Source organism: Tupaia chinensis, unplaced genomic scaffold (genome assembly GCF_000334495.1).
Source record: "Tupaia chinensis unplaced genomic scaffold, TupChi_1.0 Scaffold000077_1, whole genome shotgun sequence".
Classification (NCBI taxonomy): domain Eukaryota; kingdom Metazoa; phylum Chordata; class Mammalia; order Scandentia; family Tupaiidae; genus Tupaia; species Tupaia belangeri.
In genome coordinates this window covers 2,125,539-2,152,068 of record NW_006159538.1, presented here as the reverse complement: position 1 = coordinate 2,152,068, position 26,530 = coordinate 2,125,539, and the positions used below count along the sequence as shown (strand labels likewise).

The following is a 26,530-nucleotide window of genomic DNA, read 5'->3' as shown; positions in this document are numbered from 1 at the left end:
AAAGCTTGGTATCTCCAGATCTACTCACGGGTGACTATTTCATTTCTATTTGAACGCTGATTGTCAGTGGGTTAAAGCAACAGATGCCATTTTTAGCATCAGGGACAATTATATTTTATAATAAAAGGAGAGTAGACCTAAATCATACCTATAAGCTGTTTTCTGAAGTGCATTTTATCTTGAAAACAAATGAAAATGCTTTTTCGGTGTGCCTAACTCTCAGTAGCATCATTATTTTCCAGTCTAATTTTCATCACTTAAGAGAAAGACTTTTCAGTAAACAGGAAGGTAAATAATAATAAATTAAATATCTTTCCTTTATTATTATGTTTGAGAGCATATTTTAATCCATTTTAATTTGAATGTACCCAAGTCTTAGAAATTCAGACTCCTGAGATCACAAGAGACGTTGAGTTTTTCATGAGGCTTAAAAGAAAGAAGGGCATAATAAATAAGTTCCTGGTTCTGATTCCATTTTTGCTCTTTTGAATTAATTAATGCAGTGGAAATCCCAGTCAACTGCTGTATCATTTGTGACTGAATCGAGTCCAAAGGAGAGAAATATGTAAAAGATTATTTAATTGATATTTTGCATTTTTTTTCACTCCCACTTCCTCTGCTACAGCTAGAAGTCATTCAAACTGAGAGGATAGCTTCATGTCTGTGGCTGTTGAATTGCCTTGGGCCACTTTTGTATGTTCAGAGATCTGTGGTATCTGGAGCCATATTGTTCTCTGGGGTCAATCCCTGGAGTATGGCTTTCAAGCTCCTGGCCTTATTTCAAAGCCATCTTTGGCAAAATTAAAACTCCGGGGAAGTACTGCCTGTTGGTATGCATATGGCTCTTAAAGAATACTAGTAGAGGGGTTTTTTGTCCTCATACATGAGGTTTTGCCTTCAGCTTGGAAAGTGAGGTAATAAGAATTGGAAGAGAAATCCATTCAACTTTAATAATTGCATTGCAGCACAAAAAATACAAACCAAAGAATAGTTGACTTTCCTGATTCTAAATTGGGGACATCACATAAAAAAAGTTACTTTTTTGAACCCGAGTTGTGGTCTAAAAGATGAAATCTGATGTCACCTCTTGTTTAAAAACCTTTGTTTTTTCCTCATCACCTAAAGGATATTGATTCCTACATAAGGATACAATATTGATTAATAAGTTTGATTCCGAACCATCTTTCTGATCCTATCTTCTGGTACCTGGGCAAACACTTTGGAACATAAGACTTGATATTCTCTCATTCTTCTGGATTGTTCTCTAGTCATCTTCGCCTGATTTCTTGTTCTCTAGTCTTTGCCTGATTTCTGCTCCTAGAGCTTGTAAGCTCCTTCCCAACTTACGGCATTCTTTTAGTATGGTTCCCTCTTATGTTTCCTCTTCACTAAACTATCTCCCACTTATCTTTTATGTCTCAGCTTTAATATCACTAACACAGTCACTATCCTTGATTCCAAGCCCTCATTAGGTCTCTCTTTTCTTTCATAGTATTTATCATCTTACAATGAAATATTTATTTAATGCCTTCCTCTTCTTTGGATTGTAAACTCCTATTTACAACCTACATTTTAGTTTGCCACTGAATCCTGGCCTATACATACTTGGCACTCTAAAAAATAGGAGATTCTCATTATCCAAATATTTATCAAATGAGCCACAAAAATTACACAGGAAGTAAAAGACATGAAAATATAAAAAATATTCACTAAATAAATTAACATTAATAAAACTAGTTTTTGCTCAAACATCCCACAGATTGACTCAACATGTTTCTCACTCATTTGGGTCAAGGTATTTTTGATAATCAGTCCTCAGTGGCTTCAAACTTGTCTGTATACTGGAATCACATGGAAACCTTTAAAAAAAAAAAGAGGGATGCCTGAGACCCATTCCCAGAAAATGATTTAATCATTTGAAGTGTAGCCTAAGTATAGTGATACTTTTAAATATTAACAGGTAATTTCAGCCAAGGTTGAAAATCAGGCTAGCTGCTTACTGGATATTATACTGTATACTGATGTAGCCTATCTTCAAAATAAAAATGTGAAGTGACTGCAATAGTATATCAATTATTTCAAAGTGAAATGTCCAGATTTGCAAAAGATGCAGGATTTCATGAAGCAAAGATATAGTATTGGAGAATAGCTCAAATCATTAACATATCAAGAAATTACAGTTAACCTATATAAAAACTAAAGAAGTAAAAGCTTGCAGCAACAACAGTTGATATGGTAGATTGTTCTAAAGAGAATCATTTGAATATAAAAAGATTAAGCAAAGTCCTTAGAAATTTTTCTTTGCAAAAATTATACTTTAAAAAAAATAGGGGACATACGCTCACCAGAGAGAGACAGAGAGACAAAGACAAAGCACCCCCCCTCATGTGAACAGTCATGCCACAATCCCTTCTCCATTTCTCATGATTTTTCAGGACTTTGGGCATGCATGGACATATGCCCAGCATGTTTTCAAGCCACAACATCGGAACTCAAACCACACAGTCAGCCATGTGGGATCTAGCCACCTTAAACACACACCACACCGCCAGCTGGCCTAAATTACCCTTTTATGATGGTACTACAATGTCAAAAGTGATTATGTTATCACAACATTTGATGTGAAAAGTTACTCTTAAAAATATAACTAAGGATCCTAAAAAGTAATGCATAGTTAGAATTACAAATGAAAGCTGATATGTATATAAGCTTATTTTTATTTAGTTTTAATATTTAAGGTTGGATAAAATGAAATCATTTTTTCACTGTTTACCATAGAATTTGGATCCCTACCTACTTAGCATATTAAAATACAAAAGATATCAACCTTATATCACATGACTTTGCCAAAGATGCAGATATAGTTCAACTTTTCTCCTTTCAGATGTTTATGTATTTTGTTTCCTTGCCTTGTCTTATCATAATGGTTAGGTTCTTCAATACAATGTCAAGCAGGATGGCTGAACATAGACATTAACTATTTTCCCTCATGGGAAGAAAGCTTTCAATACTTCACCCTGAAACATGATGTTCGTTGTAGGTTTTCATAGATGCCCTTTCTAGATTAAGGAAGTTACATTTCATTTCTAGTTTGCTAGGAATTTTTAGTGATGAATGTGTTTTTATGTATCTATTAAAACAATCATATGACATTTCTCATTTACTCTGTTAGTACAGTGAAATTTCCCAATGTCATACCAACCTCACATTCCTGGGCTTAAACCTTCCTTGGTTATGATTTCTTTTTCTGAATTGCCAGATTTAATTTGTTTCTATGGCTATGAAGAAAACGGTCTGTAATTTTTTTTTTGGTAATGTTTTTTCAGATTCAGTGTTAGGGTTTATATTAGCCTTATAAAGTGAGTAGGAATTGTTCCCTCTTGTATTTTTTGTAAGAGTTTCTGTAAGACTGATAGTACTTCTTAAATGGTTGCTATCAGTGAAACCATTTGAACCTAGAATTTTCTCTATAAAAATTCTTTTACTTAACTTCTACAGTTTCTTCCATAGGTGAGGTGTCATATAGATTTTCTGTTTCATCTTGTGTCAGTTTTGGTAAGTTTTATTTTTTGAAGAATTGATTTATTTCATCTAAGTTATACAATGATTTGCATAAGGATGTTCATAATGTTCTCTTACTGTCTTTCATATCAAGAGATATAGTGATAATTCCTCTTTTATTTCTGATATTAATAAGTTGTATTCTCTTTCTTCTTGAACTTTAGAAAAACAGCAACTTTTGCCTATAAATTTTTCTTGTTTCCAGTAATTTAACTATTAGATACATAAGAGTGATATTCTTTGCTTAGAGTTTGCTAAACTCCTGAAATCTGTAAACGTATATTTTTTTTACCAAACTTAGAAAATCTTAAGCCATTATTTCTTTAATATTTTTTCTACCTTAATATTACTTTCTTTATTTTCTGAAGCTCATGTTCTGTCTTCAATTCTACCGATCTTTTCCTCTCTCATCTCTATTCTGTTGATTATCCCAGCAGACAATTTCCTTTTTTTTTTTGGAGAGGTTTTCACTATAGGGCGTGTGTGCTCACCAGACAGACAGAGAGAGACAGAGAGACAGAAAGCGAGAAATCACCCCCCAGGGGGGATGGTCACGCCGCAATCCCTTCTCCTCCATTCTCCTCTCGGGATCTTGGGCACGTGCGCACATGCGCCCGGCGTGAGTTTTAAGCCACTGGGTCCGGGACGCGAACCGCGGTCAACTACGTGGGAGTCCAGCGACATAGCCATTACACTAACTGCTGGTTCCCGACAATTTCCTTATTTCAGAAAAGTTTTTTAGTTTTATGTTTTCATTTGGCTTTTTTATCATTTCTCTCTCTTTCTCTCTCTCTTCCTCCCCCCTTTCTGCTGAGATGTGCCCCCTTTATTTTTTCTTGTGTACTTTTCCATGTTTCTTCATATGATGAGGAATTTTGGATTACATCTTAGTCATTGTGATCACTATGCCACAGAGACTCTGGAATCTTTTATAGCTCTCTAAAGAATGCCTCTGCTTATTTTAGCAGGAAGCTTACATGCTTAGTTCAAAACTGCACATTGTCTCACCCACAGTGAGCAGCAATTTGAATATCATTTGATTCTTTTAGCTTCCCTGGGCCATATAAAGTCTATCCTGTGTGTACATGGTTTGAGAGTAAGTCAGAGATTTGGACAAAGTTTATATAAAGAAGTTGGGGTTCCCCCTCTATGTCTCTTTCCAGGATCACCGCCTCACTTCCCAGCCACTATCGTTGTCCCATCTGTTCTGGTGCTCCAGGCCAGAAAGAAGACTGTTTTTGTTTTATTATTATTATTATTTTAGTTTTACTAACCCTAGCTGGAACAGACCAGAGCCTGCCTCCATGCTGGAAATCCTGAAAATAGCAAACTTATCCAGTTGCCCTCCTTCTCTCCCTCCAGAAGAAGTCATCTCTTCTCAAGATTTAGCTTGCTTTGAGCTGCTCTCCAGAGCCTACATATAGCAGGTTTTTGTGTTTTGTCCAGAGTTTATAGTTGTTATTCATACTCTGTTTTCAGTGGATTAAAGTGGCCTTTTCCCTACCAGTTACTCTCCGATGAAGACCTTTGCATTGCCTAATGACAGATTAAATGATGTCACACTTTCTCACTCTTCCATGTCTTTACACATTCTATTCCTCTGCCTATAAGTTCTTTGTTCAATGACATTTCAATAAACCTTTAAGTTTCCATCTCCCTATTACCTATTCCATGAAAACCTTCCCAAAAAGAGTTAGTTGTTCCAATCCCAGATTTACCCAACCTCCAAACACATTATGCTGTATTTATTACTTTATATATGTATCTCTTCCATAATTTTGTAAGATTATTGTCTGTAGAAATCATGTATTTTTCATTTATCCCCTTGTGCCTCGCATAGAGTAGACACAAGTTGATGTTTAGTCAATGAAGGAAGAAGGAAGAAATGCATGGGTTTATAGTAAACATTTTTCTTATCAAGCCAATCACTGAAGAGCAATGAAGGCAAGTGGCACTTAGTCACCACCTTCAACAGCCATCAGAGTAAGGATTAAAAGTTCAGTCAGCAATGCAAATAACATATTGGGGAAGATGAAAACGAGAAGGTGAGAGATAACATGCTCTTATTCTTCCAGTCCTACCTTCAAGTATATGATTTAAGGAAAGAAGGCTTGGAAAAGGGAGAGGATGCATCTTTATTAAGGATACAGTAACTACTAGGTATCTTTGTCTATATATTTAATTATCATAACCCTACCAAATAGAAGTTTTCTATGCCCATTTTATGTATTTTAAAAGAAAATAGTCAGGAGGACCACTGCGGTTCACGTTCTGGACTCAGTGGCTTAAAACTCATGCCAGATGTGTGTGCATGTGTGCCCAAAATTCCGAAAGGAGAATAGAGGAGAAGGGATTGCAGTTTGGCCATCCTCCCCCCACCACCCCTAGGTGATTTTTCGCTTTCTGTTTCTTTGTCTCTCCAGCAAGTGCATGTGCTCTGTAGAAAAATTCTCTCAAAAAAAAAAAAGAGAGAGAGAGAGAGTGAGAGAGAGAAAATAGTCAGGTTTTGCCATCTCTCAAATTTCAGTTGAGAATATTTAAATCGTAAATAATTTAGATGTCTATCAACGTAACAGTGGTACATGCACAATATAAACTAGTATGCACAAGAAAATAAGTTAAAGTTATATAAACTGGCATAGAACTCCAAGCCATAATTTTAAACTCAAAAAATGAATATGTAAAGTACATATAAAGCAATATATGTGAAAGAGAAGAGTATTATCCTCATGCAAAATAAAACTACAAATTTCCAAATAATTGTATATAGTTCTATAAGATATATAGAAAGAAGTCTGCAGGAATACAAACCAAATTGAAAACAGTAGTGATGCTTGAGCAGAAATAAAATTTAGGGTGAGGGGAGATACTAGAAAAAATTTCCTTCACTTTTTAAAAAAATAATTATTAATTCAAGAAATGTTTAATGATTGCCTTCTATATTCCAGGCATTGTTCTACAACCAAACTGTATTTGCCACAAATAGTGCCACCTCATGGAAGCCTGGAAGTTGCATAGGAGGCCTGAGTTTGGTTCCCAGGCTAACCTGAATTTGTCTTGCAAAGATGTATGCCTTTGGGACCAGCAGTTAGCATAATGGCTATGTCGCTGGACTCCCACGTAGTCTACCACAGTTTGAGTCCCAGATCCGGTGGCTTAAACTCACGCCAGGCACATGTGCGTGTGTGCCCAAGATCCCAAGAGGAGAATGGAGGAGAAGGGATTGCGGTGTGGCCATCCTCCCTGGGGGGTGATTTCTCGCTTTCTGTCTCTATGTCTCTCTGTCTGTCTGGCGAACGCACATGCCCTATAGTGAAAAAACCTCTCAAAAAAAAGAAAAAAAAAGATGTATGCCTTTAATCCTAGCTAACTGGAAGTCTAGAGCAGGAGGAGGATGACAGTGAAATCCTATTGGAGATTCCTATCTCTGTCTCCCCCTTTTCCTCTCTTTCCCCAAAACAAAAATAAAAGAATGTATGCATGTTTTACTTGTATAATTTTGAAATATTTTTAATTTTTTAAATAAAAGTATTACTCAATAAGGACAAACTAGAGGCCAGATAGTGTCCCACAAGGGAAGAATCTAGGCTCAAGTCCAGAGACTTTGCTGAGTACACTAAATACATGTGTGCCATGTGAATCCATGATACAGGGCAGGCTGAGGCTAGGGATGGATCGTGGCATCAAGACCCTGTTGGAGGAGCTCGCTCTCTCTCTCTCTCTGTCTCTCTTTATCTCTATCTCTATCTCTCTCTCTCTCATGAAAGAAATAAGTAAATAAAACTTTAAAAAATAAGGAGACATTAAAGTGAATGAAATCTCTAAGATACATAAAAATGTGATCTTTTGGGGCCAGCAGGTGGCATGGTGGATAAGGGCACTGGACTCCCACATGGCAGATTGCAGTTTCAGCCCTGGACTTGGTAGTTTGCTTTCCCACTTTCTCTCTCTCTTTCTCTCTGGACAAATTAAAATAAAGGAATGAATACCTCTCTCTCTCCCTTTCTCTCTCCCTCCCTCTCAGGTCAAATTAAAATAAATGAAGTGAAAAAAAAAAGAATACTTTTTAAAAAAAATGTGATCCTTTATCTTCACGTACTAGAAGATCAGGAGCCCATTAGAAAGTAAATAAAATAATTTGGGACCAGCAGATGGCAAAATGGTTACATTGCTGGACTCCCACATGGTCAACTGTAGTTTGAGTCCCAGACCCGGTGACCTAAAACTCATGCTGGGCATGTGTGTGTGCATGCCCAAAATCCCGAGGAGATTGGAGAAGGGATTGTAGCATGGCCATCCCCCCTGGGGGGTGATTTCTGTCTCTCTGTTTCTCTCTGTCTCGCGAGCACACACACTCTAAATCTCTCTCAAAAAAAAAAGTAAGTAAAATATTTATTATTACTTTTTAAAATCTATTCTTCCTCAGATAAAAATTCTGGTTCACCAGAGTCAGACTCCATAGCCTAGTGGTTAAGGGAATTGGATGGATCCCACATCGCCAACTACAATTTGAATCCTGGCTCAAGTGCCTTAAGAAACACATTTATGTATGCATGCCAAATATCTCATGATAGAAAAATGGAGAAGGAATTGCAGTGCATCTACTCCCCACTGCAAGGTTGGAAGATGCTTTCTCCTCTCTCTCTCTCTCTCTCTCCTTCTGTTCTTAATTCTCTCTCTCTCTCTCTCTCTCTCCTTGAAGAGCACACTCACCCTTTCACAATTAAAAAAGTAATAAATAAATATTTTTTTAATTCTTATCAAGCCCCTATGGAGAAACAGATGTCTCTTATTCCCCTGTATAATCTAGTCCCATTTTCTTACATGATTTTTTCTGAGGTTTGGGGATACCTAATCAACTCTAAAGTTCTTACTTGAGGTAATCCCAAGCATGTATCAATGGCTGCTGACAGATAAAGACATATCTTTTTAAAAAATTATTCATGTACTCAAGCAACCTGCAAATTAAACCTGGCCCTTGGGAAGTTCATTTTTGACTTCACATATGTCTTTGTCCCTTACGGTGACTCATTTTTATATCTTAGCCAGGTGACTCTTAGAAGGCACGTCATAAACTTTAGAGTTGAAATAATTTGGCATACCAACATTCTGATTTCTCTCATCAATTCTAGTGACAAGACAACCCAATTCATTTTTAGACACCCATAACAATTAAAAGTTCCTTCTTCTACTTGCCTGTGACTCTGGCTCCCTGAGATTGTCCCCTGCTCCTTGTCTGGGGCCCTCCATCGTATAGACTCTTTTCCCTGTGGAGGCACTCTGGCCATCTCAGGACAGCTACCATATTCTCTGCAGACCTCTGTTTTTCAGAATAAATATGTCTGGTTCTTTTAACCTAAGGGAAGCTTCTTCAAACTAGCCGAGGAAGGTGTGAGAAATTTAATTTCTCTGCAACCAGGCCATTTGTCCAACTGCAATACACAAGATTTGGCTTCTTAACTTAATGCAGCAACAGCCTTCTTGGGTAATCATTACAAATACCTCCTGGCATTTGTCTTTAAAGAAAAGCTCTCCACTTACTTGCACATGTGCATATATGTGACATAAATATTGCCCTCCACTTTTTCTTTTTTAAAAACGTGTACTAAGAAGTGCTCATTGTGTTCACATGACTTGAGTTTCTACCCAGGGGCTCATACCCTCTGCTTTATCACATGGTTTCACTGAGTTGCAATTAATTTACTCCAACTATGGTATGCCATTCTTGTAGAGGCACACCTGTTTCTCCTTATTTTAAACTTCATCCACCAAGACTTAATTTATCACAGCTTAGAAATATGTGTCTGTTAACTGTAAGTATTTAACCATATTATTTCCATTGTTAACTACACTAGGGTGGAAAAAAAAAAAACTTTTAAGTCTAGAAAATCTATGGAGAGCATCTATCTAATTCATTCTAGTCCTTAGAAGAACTTGATCTAGGACCAGCAGTTGGTGTAATGGCTATGTCACTGAACTCCCACGTAGTCGACTGCCGTCCGAGTCCCGGGCCCAGTGGCTTAAACTCACGCCAGGTGCATGTGCGTGCATGCCCAAGATCCCAAGAGGAGAATGGAGGAGAAGGGATTGCAGCATGGCCATTCCCCGGGGGGGAGTGATTTCTCGCTTTCTGTCTCTCTGTCTCTCTCTGTCTTTCTGGTGAGCACATGCACCCTACAGGAAAAAAAGTAATAATAAAAAAAAAAAAAAAACTCTCCAAAAAAAAGAACTTGATCTTACTCTTCAATCTCAATATTTTTCAATTTGACCAAAGAGAGACAGAGGGAGAGAGGGCCAAGTGAGAAAGCAGGCCGCCAGGTTCAGGATTCAAACCACAGTTGGCCGTGTGGGAGTCCACCGCCCCCAACCACCACGCCACCTGCCAACCCCTCCAATCTCAATATTTTTAGAGGGGCAAGGAGTAAAGTGAATATTCATCATGTCTAGAAAGTTACACTTATAAATTTATAAAAAAAAAATTATAAAACGGTTAATGCCAGCTCTTGTTGGATTTTCTTTTCCAGTTTCCCTAGCTATGAAAGAAAGGTAACAAGAGCGTTGCTTTGGGACCAGCAGATGGTGTAATAATGGTTACGTTGTTGGACTCCCATGTAGTCGACCTTGGTTCAAGTCCCATACCCGGCAACTTAAAACTCACACCAGGCACATGTGCATGTGTGCCCAAAATCCAAAGAGGTGAATGAAGGAGAAGGGACTGCAGTGTGGCCATACTCCCTGGGGGGTTGATTTCTCACTCCCTGTCTCTCGGTCTCTCTCTTCCATCTCTCCAGTGAGTGCATGTGCCCTATAGCAAAAATGTCTCTTAAAAAAAAAAGAAAGAAAAAGAGCCCAGCTTTAACTATTTCACAGGTACTATAATGGTAGAAGATAATATATTTATAAGTTCATTTAAAAATATAAAGTATAATAAAAATATAAAGAACATTGATAATATATTAAAAAGTTCATTTAAAAATATAAAGTGCAATATTGTTACTAATAAGTGCAATTAATATGGCCACAAGTGAAACACTCTACAAATCCCCTCCTTTTAACATCAAGATATTTTAATTAAATTCTCTTTTTTTATCCTCTTTTTTTTATATCTCCTTTGTCTCTACTACCAACAAAAAACAACACTCCGGCATAACCTTTTAACCTTGGACTTTAATTACAAATGTCAGCAAAGATTTACATAGAATGCAACATAAGTATATCCTGACATTTCAGAAACCCCAGCTTTTCTCTCAGACTGACTTCATTTTCTTTTTCCTTTTTTATAACCTTTTCTATATTCTCCTAGAAAAAAAAAAATCAAACTGCTTAGCAATATTATAGCAACTGTCACCACTATGAATATTTTAGTTATAATTATCCACCTTAAAACTCTTATAAGTAGCCTCATTGCTTTTCTCTGCAAAAGTACCAGGTGTATTTCCTCAACTGCATGTTAAGTTTTTCCAGGTTTTTAGAGCCCACCATAGTGTTCCACAGTAGGATTATAGCCACTGGGGTGACTCTAAATCTATCATTTGAAAGCTCAGTTTCTGCATCCAGGGATGTAGATTCTCTAAAATGAGTACACAGAAGTGAAAGATTACGCAGAAAAAAAAAAAAAAAGAACAATTGCTTAAAGCTATTAAATGTTTTATAGCTACATGGTAACAAACAAAAAAGGTCCCTCAGCCCAAGATTTGCCAGTCGTGCTGCATAACTGTATCTGAACAGTATATCCAAACCGAGCAGAAGACTCCACTTTTATGTGCTTTCTCTCAATGTCCCTTTTTCCTCTTTCTCACTTACTACATTCCTCTCCCTGATAACAACGACAAATATTTATTGAATGCCTATAATGTGCAAGACTGTGTGTGCCACAAGCCAGGGAAAACACCCGAGAACAAAACAGGCCTATCCAGAGTGAAAGACAGACACTAAACAAAAATCACATAATTAAATACAAGATTTTACATGGCAAGATCTGCTAAAATAAATGAAAGGGTGGGAGGCAATATCTTTGCAGGCAGACAAGATTGAGCTGGAAGGACCAGGAAAGGTTGCTAGAAAGAAATTACAGTTAAAAGGAGACCTGGAGAATGAGGGGGAATCATTCTAATGAAGGGTGGAGAGAAAGCATTCCAGTTGAGAAGACAGAAGCATTATGTGAAGACACTGGGGCAGGAAAGAACCTGGATGGTCTAACACACTGATAGTAGACCAGTATGGGTGCTGGATCAGAAAGAATGAGAGGAAAAATGCAAGACCTGAGAGTGCAGGGCAAGATTCTGCAGGGCCAAGGTCTCTCATGTTTAGGGTTCTTTTTGTTGTTGTTTTAATTAAAGTGTGATAGGAAGCCAAGAAAAAGTCTTTCTTGGATCCCAAAGAATGGTAGGTGTTTTTTTTTTTTTTCCTACTATACAATGAAGATGGAATTTAAACATAAGAAGAAGAGAAAGCATGAGCATGGAAAACACCAAATTCAAGAGAGTGGTGGCCACTTACATGAAGAGAGGGAGTTGTAAAATTGGAAAAGGCATCAGTTCTATTGGTACTGTTTTATTTCTTATAAACAACATAATACTACTTGGAATATATTTTTATATATTTTTTATATTTTAGATGACTGAAATTTTCATAATAAATAAATTTTAATTAATGGATGCTAAGACTTTACTGGTTCATTTCATCCCCCTCTTCTTTCCCAGGCTCATAGTAAATTATCATAATTTTGATAAACACAAGCACACATATATTAGGATCTCCCCTCTTACACATTTTGTTTCCTGGGCCTTTATTTTCGAGACTTTTAGCATCAGATGTTACAGACCTTTTAATTAGCTTATCTTTTGTTTTAGCATACGCTATAATCCTCATAGCTTTCCAATAACCACAGAGTTAATATGAAGATTAAATGAGATCAAATTCTTACAGCATTTAGCACACAGGAGGTCAATAAGTGTTAACTATTATTTTTATTATTTCACTTGACTAAAGTCTACTATTCCCAGTCCTAAATGTGGGCTAAACATTAGAATTAAAAAAAAAATGGCTGTATATTATGGAGCCAAATGGTGTTCTGACATTTTGAATATATATAATTTGCATATGTGTATACACAAATGTACATACACAAACACGTGCACACAGATAACATATATTTCCAGCACTGAATTTACAGTTCTTGAAAATGACATACATTCATTCTGTGCTCATTTAAGCATTAAGTAACAAAATGTTAATTTGAGATGTTGTTATTGTCACTAAAGATAAACATTTGAAGAAAATGTAAGTATCTTGCATTTGTTGGTGCACGATTGCAATTTAAGGCAAGTGTAACATGTTTACTAACTTTTCCCAAGTACAATAATGCTACATTGAAATTATTTATGATTACATAAAACCTTAAGAATTTTCGGTATGGGCTATATTGTATTTAAAGGCTCATTTTTGTAATATCAAGCAATTCATACAAAATTTCAATCTTATAGAATTGAATATTGACATCAAAATTTCTCCTACAATAGGAGGAGAAGCCTTTGGAGAAGGAACATTATTAAAATCCTATCTTTTCACTTAATTTTCTTTGAACAAATAGCACAGATCCTCTCATTTCTCTTTCCTTCCAATTCACAAATACAATAAAAGCTGTCTTTAAAAAGGTCTTAAATTAAACATCACGATGAAATGAATCTTGTAACCCTGAAAATATCAGAACCTACGACAGTTTTTGTTACCTAGAAGTCTGAAAACTATCTCACTGAATCTTCGCATGACTATTATACTTCTGATCATATTTTAATACCTAAGAACCCAGAACTTGCTCTTGTGAAAAAAGAAGGAAAACAGTTTGTCACTCCAGATTCGTCAGTTTATATTAGTTGAGGTTTGAACTTAGATTGTTTTAGTAATCATTCCTCCATGCCCACTTCCTTGTTCTTAATCACAAATCTAATTGCATATTTTTTTAATATTCAAAATTAAATATTTTTATCTAGTTAAGTAAATACTTTTTGGTTAACTTTTACGGAAAGTCTATCTAGAGATCTCATTAATAAACACATTTGGAACTTTTTAGATCTGTTCCAGCAGCTTGTAAACCATATTAGACTTAATGGTTTAAAAATATCAACATTCTATTCATTTAAAAAATGGATATAAAACATTAATTCCAAGTTTTGTTTTACTTACCAAGCTCTGCCATTCCACCCCATTGCCTGAACAATATTATCAGCTCTTCGGATACTCATTCTTGCTAAGTAAAAGGATATTTCTTCTCTAGCTGGATTAATAATCAACTTTCCAGATAGTTCATTTGTAATTCTCTTCTGGTTAACCCTTAGCTTTACAGCAGTCTGCACAACTCATGCTAATCAATTTACGAAGGGGGAAGGAAATAGGGAAATTTAATCATGCAGATAACAAATGGAAAGTAAAAATGAAGAACGGTTTAGATTAGGCATAAAAGAACAGGCATACTCTTTTACTCTAAAAGGTATTAAGTCTTTTTAGATATTACAAAAGCACTAACACAAGAAACAAGATACATGAAGAGAGAAACCTAGTAAGTTATACCATAGCGGTCCAGTGCATGCCATGTTTACTGCCTTCTTACATGCAGATAAACACAACTCAGCCCTGAGAATAGAGATTTTTTTCTCTTAGTACAAAGGTCTGTCTTTGAAATTCTAACTGCCTTCTCTCCCAATAGTTGTAGCTACTTGGTCCTTTATCCAACAAGTGACATCTTGGTGTTTCTGGCAATTTTCTCCAAATATTATCTGTTAACACTTGCATCTGAATAATCTGGTACATCTGTGGAAAATATAGATTCCTGGTCTCACTTCAGAAATCCTAAACACCCCAAGTGGTTTCTATGTACGTAAAAGTTTAAGAACCACTGCTCTAAGACTATTCCTGACCTCCTGTAAGAGAGATCCCAACACAAGCCCTGAGACACAAGATAGAATTAGTTGTTCTTGTTGTTAGTTTGACCTTGAGCTTTAGCCTTGATTCCAATAACTAGATTCTACCTCACCTTCCTGCATAATGCACTAGCCCATCTAAAGTTAGGACCCTTCCATGGCCTTGGTAATCTTTTACGGGCAGACTATTCAGAAACTGGGATCTGTCCTTGAACCCCATTTGATGTCCATGGTTTTATCGAAGCCGAACTGCATAAATCTCTCAGAATCACTTGTCCCAAAATGTTTTTTAATTTTTTTTTGCTTTTCTGCTTTTTGAAACAGTTTAATTTCCTGTTTAAACCACAGTTCTATAATGGACTACATTTGTTAGTGTCCATCATGTAATCTTTTAGCTAATACCAATACATTCTGTCTGCTCTATTAGCTTTCTTCCAAGGCTATTTCCATCCTAGGAGACCCACACCAGTCTACTCTATACCTGCTGTGATGGACAGGACTTGCTTTGTCACATCCAGAGATTTGAAATGAACGACTGGCTAAAGAGTCAAAAGACAGGCATGGTAATCAGTAGTTTCATGCACTGCCACAAAAGCAATGTTCATGGTTAGAATGAAGGAAGATACAATGCTTATGGAAAAATTAACACCCATAAAAAGCTGAAAGAAAGTCCTTGAGAACTGGAATGGTAGAACAGATAAAATAAGATTTAAAACTATTTTTAATTCTAACTACATGCTTTTATTTTCATGGAATCCACTAAAAATGTTCAACACAAAGATGATTATTTAAACCTGGAAAGAAGGTTAAAACAGCTCAAGGAAAACAAGGTAACTGAACTGGTAGAACTCAGAAGACTTGGATTTCTCATGGCCTCTCTAATGCTTTCCAGATTTGGGATCTAGACTAAGACTCATGACTTTTCTTCACCTCAGTCCCTCATCTGTACTATGGATACAATAAGCCACGCCCTATGTGTCTCAGAATATTTTGATAATTAAACAAAATTTTATATACTAAAGAACTTTGAAATTATGAATATCTTACAGATTTAAGGGTTTACTGTAGCTATAAAAGGTGTTATTATAGGGACCGGCAAATGGTGTAATGGTTACATAACTGGACTCCCACATAGACAACCCTGTTTTGAGTCCCAGACCCAGCAGCTTAAAACACACCAGGCGCCTGTGCATGCATGCCCAAAATTCTGAGAGGAGAATGGAGGAGAAGGAATTGTGGCATGGCCCTCTCCTCTGGTGGTAATTTCTGGTTTTCTGTCTCTCTCTGTCTCTCTCTGGTGAGTACATGTGCCCTATAGAAAAATCTCTCTAAAAAATTTAATTTTAAAAATAAATAATTGTTATATAAAGGATAATTAACATATAAACATATTAATGTACAAGATAATCAAAAAAAAGGTGATTTTTTGGTTGTTTTATCTTATTTTTAAAGGGAAAAAAGTGAAAAAACATAAATAAGAGTTTGTGAAATGTCCTTTATAAGGAAATTTCAAAAATAGAGCCAATATCCATTACAGCAAGAGAAAGGTAAAATCATCCTAAAATATGGATAAGCAATCCAATAGCCTGAGTTTCCCCAGGTCAGGCCTAAACCTTAAGAGATTTAGTAAAATGTTCTCCAGATTTGGAAAGGGATCATTTGGGCTGACATTGGTGCCATTGCTCATCCAGAACCACCTACCGGAAGTGGGAGTTCAGACTCACATCAAGGGGCAAAAGCCTGGGACAGTCATCACGTGATAGGCTTTATCCAACTTTAGTCTCAGATTCAGTCAAATGCAATTATTGACTTAACTGGATAAGGTGTACATTTTAAAACTGAAGTCCTTAGCCAGTACATAAACTGTATGACAAGAGTTGCCTATGTGAAAGAAAAAAAAGGGATTAATTTTTGGCTCTAAAAACAGTCACTTTCACTTTCTGTTTCAATAGATGCATTCAATATTGTTGAGCACCTGCTATATTTTAGGCATTGTTAAAGGCACTGGAGAATATGTGTGATGAAAACAGTAAAAAAAAAAAAAAAAAAAAAAGAAAGAAAGAAATTCTCTGCCATCATAGAGCTTACATTCTAATGTTTAAAGACATAAAAATTACACGGTATGTTAAACACCGATCAAGGCTATGCAAACAACTAGAATAGCATTAGAGAAATCAGCAATGTTTGGAGGGTTGCAATTTTAAATAGGGCAGTCAAGATAGACATCATAAGCAGAAGACCAGTAAACAACAACTTGAAGGAGGTGATGGAGTTAAATCAGGTACAACGATCTCTAAGAATGGTTTTTTATTTTCAGGATCAGCAGATGACGTAATGGTTATGTCACTGTACTCCCATGTAGTCAACAGCAGTTTGAGTCCCAGACATGGTGGCTTAAACTTCACACCAGGCACATGTGCATGCATGTGTACACGTGTGCCCAAAATCCCAAAAGCAGAATGGAGGAGAAAGGACTGCAGCATGGCCATCCCCCTTGGAGGATGATTTCTCACTTTCTGTCTGTCTCTATCTGGTGAGTGCACACGCCCTGTAGCAAAAATCTCTAAAAAAATTTTTAAAAAAAGAACTTTTTTCATCAATTTAAAAAATTTAACCACATTTAATAAGAAATAGAACATGCTCGTATAACTTAACTTTTGTACTAGATAACATAGTAGCAAGAAGATGTAAATCAGTAATTTCATGGTAAAACAAATAGTGGTGCATCCATATGACTATAGATGATGTAGTGATTTTTTAAGGATTATTTTATTTAACTTTATTTTAATTTGACCAGAGAGGGACAGAGATAGAGAGAAAAAGGGAAAGTGAGAAAAAAAAGCAAGCTGCCAGGTCCAGCAATTGAACCATGATCAGCCATGTGAGAGACCAGTGTCCTTAACCACCACGCCACCTCCCAGGCCCTGATGTAGTGATTTTAATTGCTCTTTAGAAAGTATTAACATGGGGAAATCCAATAAAATATTTTAAATATAGAAATTTATATGCAATTTAGCAAATTTAAAAATTTTACTTAACTGTTTTTCTTGTACCTCCTATAAGCCAGGCATGGTACTGGGCACCAGAGAGAAGACAGTAACAAACCAGGCACTTTATCTCTTCTCATACAAATAAAAGAATGGCATGAAACATGCCAAAATGTTACTAGGGAAAAATTCCTTCTTTATTTAATAATAAGGTAAAATTATGGATCATCTTATTTTCTCCTTTATGTTTAAATATAGTTCAAATTTTCTAACTATTTCCTGAATGATTCTAAAAATAAAACCATGACATTTATATTGATGTAAGCATTATAGTTCATATTTGTTTAGGATGTCTGTTTTTGGATAGACTACAAATTTATAGCCTTAAAATATTCCAAATGTATATTGAATTTTTCAATCATATACCAATTTTGATGTATCATACCATCTATATTTAAGTTCAATAACATCAAGTCCCTTTGTACACACACAAAAACTAAAAAAAACAAATATCAAAAAATCAAAACAGTTAACTTGTTTAGCAGACTGGGAATAAAAAGTATTTAAATCCTAGAGTTATAATTATGTTTATAAAAGTGTCTCACACCATGCCTGGATCAAGAAAGGTTTGCAAATCCCGGATTCTGTGCTAGTACCTTGGTACCTATTTTCCCAGGTTTGTTTTGTTGTTGTTGTTTTGTTTTGTTTTGTTTTTGTTTTTTTGAGGGCAGGGATTTTTAAGATTTTTTGCTATGGGGCACATACACTAGCCGGAGAGCAAGAAACAATGAGAAATTGCACCCTACCCTCTGGGGATGGCCACACCACAGTATCTTCTCCTCCATTCTCCTTTCAGGATTTTGGGCACACACATGCATACACACCAGCATGTTTTTCAAGCTGTGGGTCCAGAACTCAACTCACACAGTTGGCCATGTAGTCTCCAGCTGCCTTAACCACCATACCACCAGCTGGCCCTGTGCTGGAGCTTGTGTGTGTGTGTGTGTGTGTGTGTGTGTGTGTTGACAGAGAGGAGGGAAAAGCTCATTTGGATTAAAATGGGACTAGCCACCATGGCCCACACTGCTGACACTGCACTCCACAGGCTGGGACCATGTGAGACCCCCAGGTTGAGTTCACAGTTCACCCTAAAGGCTGGATGTGGTGGTGGGCACCTGTAATCCCAGTGATTCTGGAGACTGTGGTCAGAAGACCTCACGCTTAAAGTTGGCCAACAACACAGTGAGACCCCTTATAAAGAGACAGCCTGGTGGGAGACACATGCCTGTAGTCCCAGCTGGGAGTCCAAGGCAATAGCAAGACCTTGTCTAAAACAATTACATTAAATTAATAAATAGAGCCTTAATAATTACAAAACACCTTATCTGAATCCCAGTCACTACCAGTTTGAGCTTTATTCTCTCTCTCCTTCAACCACTAAAGTGATTAGCAAAGAAGTTATGCACCTATATTTTTTTATTATAAATTCTTCCTTTGAGTTCATGTTTTCATATTTAAACAGTATAGCAAATGGCTGTCATTCATCTACTACCTCTAACTAGGAGAACCGTCTTGAGCAAGTCATTTCAAATTTTCAATCTCACTTTTCTTCTTTTCAAGTATAAGAATTGAACTACATGATCTCAAAAGTTCTTAAGCTCCAAAGTTTCATGACATGGGAAGTCTATGAGGTAGCTACAATGAATTAAAAGAACACAGCTTCTAAAACAAACAAACAAACAAACAAAGGCTACATCAATAAAGGATGGCAGCTAGAAAAAGAAAATAAAGACCCAAGACCCAGGATTAAAAATAATTTGAAGAAGGGACCAGCAGTTAGCGTAATGGCTATGTCGCTGAACTCCCATGTAGCTCACCGCGGTTCGAGTCCCAGACCCGGTGGCTTAAACTCACGCCGGGTGGGTGTGCGTGCATGCCCAAGATCCCGAGAGGAGAATGAAGGAGAAGGGATTGCAGCCTGGCCATCCCCTCAGGGGATGATTTCTGGCTTTCTGTCTCTCTGTCGCTCTCTGTGTTTCTGGCGAGCGCATGCGCCCTCTCCAAAAAAAAAGAAAGAAAGAAAGAAAGAAAGGAAGAGAAAACAAACAAACAAACAAAAATAATAATTTGAAGATCTCCCCAACTCCATGGACCAAATCCAGCCTCCATCACTCAAAAGTTGTTTCAGAATAATAGATGGCCCTGTGCTGGAGCTTGTGTGTGTGTGTGTGTGTGTGTGTGTGTGTGTTGACAGAGAGGAGGGAAAAGCTCATTTGGATTAAAATGGGACTAGCCACCATGGCCCACACTGCTGACACTGCACTCCACAGGCTGGGACCATGTGAGACCCCCAGGTTGAGTTCACAGTTCACCCTAAAGGCTGGATGTGGTGGTGGGCACCTGTAATCCCAGTGATTCTGGAGACTGTGGTCAGAAGACCTCACGCTTAAAGTTGGCCAACAACACAGTGAGACCCCTTATAAAGAGACAGCCTGGTGGGAGACACATGCCTGTAGTCCCAGCTGGGAGTCCAAGGCAATAGCAAGACCTTGTCTAAAACAATTACATTAAATTAATAAATAGAGCCTTAATAATTACAAAACACCTTATCTGAATCCCAGTCACTACCAGTTTGAGCTTTATTCTCTCTCTCCTTCAACCACTAAAGTGATTAGCAAAGAAGTTATGCACCTATATTTTTTTATTATAAATTCTTCCTTTGAGTTCATGTTTTCATATTTAAACAGTATAGCAAATGGCTGTCATTCATCTACTACCTCTAACTAGGAGAACCGTCTTGAGCAAGTCATTTCAAATTTTCAATCTCACTTTTCTTCTTTTCAAGTATAAGAATTGAACTACATGATCTCAAAAGTTCTTAAGCTCCAAAGTTTCATGACATGGGAAGTCTATGAGGTAGCTACAATGAATTAAAAGAACACAGCTTCTAAAACAAACAAACAAACAAACAAAGGCTACATCAATAAAGGATGGCAGCTAGAAAAAGAAAATAAAGACCCAAGACCCAGGATTAAAAATAATTTGAAGAAGGGACCAGCAGTTAGCGTAATGGCTATGTCGCTGAACTCCCATGTAGCTCACCGCGGTTCGAGTCCCAGACCCGGTGGCTTAAACTCACGCCGGGTGGGTGTGCGTGCATGCCCAAGATCCCGAGAGGAGAATGAAGGAGAAGGGATTGCAGCCTGGCCATCCCCTCAGGGGATGATTTCTGGCTTTCTGTCTCTCTGTCGCTCTCTGTGTTTCTGGCGAGCGCATGCGCCCTCTCCAAAAAAAAAGAAAGAAAGAAAGAAAGAAAGGAAGAGAAAACAAACAAACAAACAAAAATAATAATTTGAAGATCTCCCCAACTCCATGGACCAAATCCAGCCTCCATCACTCAAAAGTTGTTTCAGAATAATAGAGACGAAGAATTATGAAGATTTCTTAGAGCATCAAAACATGTTTTTTTCCCAAATAAAAAATAAAGTTCACTTACTCCTATACTCCCTCTGATTCTTAAGACACACACATACTACCAACAACAATAATCACAACTAGGTATTTTAATGTTGATATTAAAGGGAGGAAAATAGAATCTGCTCATTTTGCTAAAATAAATGTATTTTGAACCCAGAGAGGGTGATTTGGTTTAAAGGGTTTTAAAGAAATAGCACTACATTCAGTCCTTTTTGATCATCTCTCCTGTATACAAAGACCCCAATAGCTTTTAAAATTGTGGCATTTTCTTATGTACATAGAGAAAAATTTGTGTTGCTATTGCAGCAACATCTATACAGTTTCCTGTAAACTTTCTGTGATGGAAGTCATAGAATTTATGATAAAACCCTGTAGAGTGGTGAAACAAATTTCTTTCATATTTATCATTCATTTTATTCAGTGTGCATTTGAAAGAAAACCTTTTAAGAACACCAATAATGTGAGAAAGCTACAACAACTAAATTTATTGTTAAGTATCACATCACTGGTCCTCCTGGGAGTTCAGGAAGAAAGCTTAAATCACATTTCCTAACACATTGGAGAGCTTCCCAGAGATGTGATGGCCCACAGAGGCAAACCGTCCAAAGCACACTGGAATCTCAGAGATGGTGACAAAGAAATATTGCTTTGTTTAATAAAAGCAAATTGGAGTTACCCTTTTCTTTTCTTTTCTTTTCTTTTTTCTTTTCTTTTCTTTTCTTTTCTTTTCTTTTCTTTTCTTTTCTTTTCTTTTCTTTTCTTTTCTTTTCTTTTCTTTTCTTTTCTTTTCTTTTCTTTTCTTTTCTTTTCTTTTCTTTTCTTTTCTTTTCTTTTCTTTTCTTTTCTTTTCTTTTCTTTTCTTTTCTTACAAAGTACAAACTCTCTCTTACCCTATCTTTCTCCTTTTCTTCCCCCACCCCCTCCTGTTTCACCTGACTAAACTGTAGGCATTTGTTCCATCACCTGACTTAGGGGTTGGCTAGAAATATTAGAAAAAAACAATCTACCATTGTTACATGAGACAACAACCTTTCATGTCCTTGAAGCTCACCATGACCTTTCATCTTTCCTATCCCCAATGGTCTCTCCTAACAACTAAAACTACACTCAGTTGGGCTGAATTCCAGATTGTCATAAAAAGAACCCTGTCCTTTCAAAACAAAACCAATTTTTACACCAAGGTGGGGGAGAAACACAAGTCCATTGTTCCCTCACAGATGGAAGTTGGAGTTACTAAGGCAACTGCTCTAATCCTCCTTTTTACCACCTTTTTCACATCACTGGCCTATCAAGTATGCTACCTTTTAACTCATAAGCTCAAAAGCTGGTAGTCTAACTGGCTGCCCTAATTAGCTACGATTTTCACACTACAGACAACATGATGAGCTAATCGAAATTTGCAAAATAATGACGTACCTCCAGCAAATATTCCTCCTCCTGAGGCCCAGTCTTAGAATAACAATAATGAGACCATTATTAGAGAAGGGCATTAAAATGCTGCACTGCTGCTAAACAGAGAACTTAATTGTTCTGGTCTTGTCCATTGAATCAACAACCTATTGTTGTGGACTTGAAAAATAAAGGACTGGAGAATGGGGGCCATGATGATTGGTCTGGCGGCCATACCGGCACTCTGTGGAATTGTTTTCTTTTGAAACTCTTGATGGACTAGTAGTTTTGTTTAAAAGTAACATAAAAGGCGATTGTCTGGATAAAAAGTCCTATTTATTGAAATCCTTAGAAGCAGTTGCATGGATTTGTTCGTGACCCCTCAGATAAAAACATAGTGACCATAATAACACCATTTGTAGAAAGCCCTGTTACCACTGCCTACAGTAACATAAGATAAGAGACGGTCTTTTCTAGCTACAGTAGGAAGGAAGGAAGTACTTCTGAGCAGAAAGCAAGAATGATAAAAGGTCAAATACTGGATAAAACTCATTAATCTCTGAAAGAGGGACTTTTAAAAAATAATGCTAATTTAAGAATTCTGTACAATTGCTACAGGTTCAAGCACATGTAAAAAAGGCAGCCAGCCTTTCTTTTCCTTTCTTTTTTCCCCCTACTTTTGAGCTTCTTCCCTTTGGCTAAAATTTTTTAAAGTATTAAGATCATTATTATACAAATGAAGAAAGATGTCTTAAAATAATCTACAGAACAATAAACCCAATGGTTTCTAAATAATTATTCTTATGGTCATCCCTGGTCTATAGCGAGAATAATAAAACACTGAAGTTAAAGGTTAACTAGTGTAAGATTCTCAGCAGTAGAAAAGCACTGTTTACACACTGTAAAAGTGTCTTCTATGTGGAGCCACAGTACATGTTTTCTGTAAGTCAGATCAGGATTTTAGTGTTGAATTGTAGGGAGGAGATTTACTATTTTTGTTAGCGGGTATTTGAAGTGGGGTCTGTTTGTTTTTTACCAAGTGAATCTGCATTATATAAAAATGTATTAAATTGTAAATAAGACCTCTTGCTTCATTCAATCTGTGTTTTGCTTCATTTATCTTCATCTTGTTAGGCTAAATTAATTAACAATCTCACTGTTGCACACTTTCTCTTTTCATTACATCAAATAATGGCCCGTATATGGAGAAAGCCCTCACCCTGGGAATTCTGCAACTCTACTGCTAAGAAGAGTTTCTAAGTATCAGTGTAGCAATATTCATCTTATAAGCATTTAGTACATGCACTTTTCATTGTTAATAAGCAATTAAGCATCTAAATTCTCAATATTTTATCAGTAGAAAACTACTTTTTAAAATAAGCAAAACAAAACAAAAAGTTACATGGTACTTTATAAAGGAAAAAATACATATTTCACTTTGTATGTTCACAACCAGGCTTCACCATCTATTTCACCTGAAATAAGGGGAAAAAATGCATGCAAATTTGGCAAGTATGTTTTCACAGATACGACACTGCATAAAAGGTTAAAAAGACACGCCCTAAGCCTGTTCTACTCCTTGCGCTGGAATGTCTAACATGTGATAAATTGGATGATTAGAATTTCATTGGCAAATCCCATTATTTTGAATCTATAAGAGTGAAATGTGTTAAAGTCTTTTGTAAGTTTTCTTTTCAACCTGAAACACTGTGGCATCTGGAGTTATGCAAATGGACAAAACAGTAAAGCCCTTTTTAATCTTTTCCTTGATCAACCAGTGCTTCTTTCTCCAATCACAGCTTTGTGCGTGATATCTTTCTGCTAGCATTTCTTATTTAATTAAAACAGACACTGACAGAAGGACATGGATTAGTACTGTAATGATGCATTTACTTAGATTAATCGGAGGCTCCTTTTAGAGTAATGGCTTAAACAAAGAACAAAAGGAAATTGTTATGAAACAGCCTTTTATCCCAGGCAAAGGTCGCATTATGAGGTTTTTAATTTTGTCAGCTTCTGTTATACTCTGCCTTGCTAGTAAAACATGAGAAGTGCTTTTACCCCCAATAAAGCCAGTTATTATAAAAACAGCCATTAAAGCTGCAAATTAAAATGTCTGATTTTAAAACAGGTTACTTAGCTTTCAGAATCCTCTAATTAGCATGTTGTGCATTGTTGTGAGGAAAAGAAGACTAAAATGCTAATGACCTACCACCAGGTGACCACACTGCTGTGCAAGATAATAAGGGCCTTTCCGAGTCATATGATGAATTAACCAAGTCCAGGTTCTCCATCCAGCACCACTTCTCTGAGTACAGCTCTAGATGAACAGGGGGCCGTAACTGTCAAGATGTGTTCGAAAGCCTTGCCTCCGTCCAGAGGAGTCTCAGCCAATTACTTTTTATATAACCACTAAAAAGCAGGCTTCTTTCTACCACAAAAGAAAATACATGAAATAGCAATACTATAGAGAGAATGAAATTAGAAAAGACAACAGTCATGATTTCAAAGCACAAAGAAGAAATGAAAGAACCATGTCCCCAACAAAACTATCTTTTGCCCTCTTTTCAATCAAGCTGTTCCCGTCTTTAATAAATCGGTCTTGCAGAGTGTCAGTGGAGTTAAGATCTGAAAGCTCAGTCTTCATTCACAACATTCATTTTTAGACTTTGCCATGTTTAAACACCCCAAGGTAAATCAACTTTCCCTTTTCAGATCTTGTTTCCCCGTTTCATGGATTCCATTCACCACGCCCTCTCCCTAATCGAAAGTTGCTCTTGACAAAGGATATAGTGTCACTTGTGTTTCTACTATATGAATTGTATTCAATTACATGCCCTACTTACATTTTCTACCAAACCTCTCTTTATGTACTAGACGATTCAGTGCCATAAGGCTACCCTACATTAGGTGAATATATAAACTGGATGGGAGATGTTTTCTCCCCACGGAGAAAACATATTCCATTTTAAGTCTAGTTTCATGTAAGTATCACTAAATGGCTTGTTCTAGTAATTTCTTGAAACCAATGTCAAATAGATACTGTCATTGGAACAGCAAGAAATCACTCAGGATCATAAGTGACATTTGTCCAGTTATGTCCTTTGGAAGGGAAGTTATCTGAGGTTGTATCAATTATCTATGACCATAGAATGTTACAGGTTTGACCATCCCAAAACCTGAAAATCAGAAAAAGAAAACGGCACTACCTGAGAAGGTGTCCTAGGAATAAGATTAAGAAGCTAATTTTAAGCTTTGCAGATTCTCTGTTCTTGACCATAAGAACAAAAAGGCCAATGAAGAAAGTATCCATGATGACTGACCAATTTCCCAAGGGTATTCTGGCAAGGTCCCTACACATACTTGCAGGAAGATACCTAGAGCCAGTCTTTCTACTCGCTAACACTCATCCAGCAGGAGTAGGAGTGATTACTGGGCAGAATTCCTAAACCCTGTGGCAAAGGAAATACTATCCTATAGCACCACTCAACAATTATCCCTGTGAGCAATTAAAATAACCAGTAAAGTGGGTCTCCAAAAGGAGCCTTCAGCCATTCCTTCATTTGAGCCAGCAATGACAATGAGGGCTGCCAAAGCTGGCACTAACATCCGAGGAACAAGAAATAAAGGCCAGCAAAGCTCAATCTTGCATCCAAAGATATTAAAAAGGAAACGAAATGGCATAGAGAAAATTATTTTAAGAATTACCCAATTAATGGAGAAAAGAAAAAAGTAGCATAATAAAATCCTTTTCAAGTCCCTTTCACTTTTCCACATTCCTTTACAACTTATCTTAATAATAAGTTTGTTTTAAAGCAAAATCCTAAATGATGGCTTGCCCTTTACAAAGAAGGATGATATCAGAAAGAATGCAATTTGCACTGGTTTTCTAGTGTTTTGATCAACAAATTCTTCTCACCTGGTCTTTAGCAAGTTTCAATCATTAGAGCACTGATCCTAGGCCATGGAACAGAGCAAAGCCAATAGGTCCATATAAGGATCAAGACTAGCATTGTGCCCTCATTAACACTGGGTTCTAAACAAACAATAGGCCCATGATCAGAGAGCTGGATTAATTCTTCTCAGTGGAAGCAGTTTGGGTGTAACTCAACATTTCCCTTAAAAGTCTCTTTGCTTTGACAGAGAGGCAAAGAGAAAGAGAAACAAAAGTACTTGGATATCAGAGAAGGGCCACAG

At 36.8% G+C, this 26,530-nt stretch overlaps 1 protein-coding gene and 1 long non-coding RNA gene across 10 annotated transcripts in view; one reads left to right on the top strand and one right to left on the bottom strand.

The window, feature by feature from the left end:
* The window catches only part of SOX6 (SRY-box transcription factor 6), a 666,092-nt gene that overhangs the window by 443,876 nt on the left and 195,686 nt on the right, over positions 1 to 26,530 (bottom strand). Inside the window, exon 1 of one of the 9 annotated variants that reach the window (XM_006142517.2) lies at positions 26,253 to 26,318. The exons of 3 other annotated variants lie outside the window; for them this stretch is intronic. Coding sequence is in view for 1 of the 6 variants with exons in the window: in XM_006142512.3 (XP_006142574.1) it covers positions 21,974 to 22,008 (35 nt within the window). In the remaining 5 variants the exon portion in view is untranslated. Of the gene's footprint in view, positions 1 to 1,770; positions 1,860 to 13,746; positions 13,798 to 21,951; positions 22,136 to 26,252; positions 26,319 to 26,530 lie in introns of those variants that run through there. 5 more of the 9 variants (XM_006142512.3, XM_006142520.3, XM_006142519.2 and 2 more) reach the window with 5 other exon arrangements.
* Positions 26,394 to 26,530, top strand: part of LOC102467821 (uncharacterized) — a 17,217-nt gene continuing 17,080 nt past the window's right edge. The window contains exon 1 of the long non-coding RNA XR_333671.1: positions 26,394 to 26,530. This exon is cut by the window's right edge and continues 71 nt beyond it. This is a non-coding gene — a long non-coding RNA (uncharacterized LOC102467821).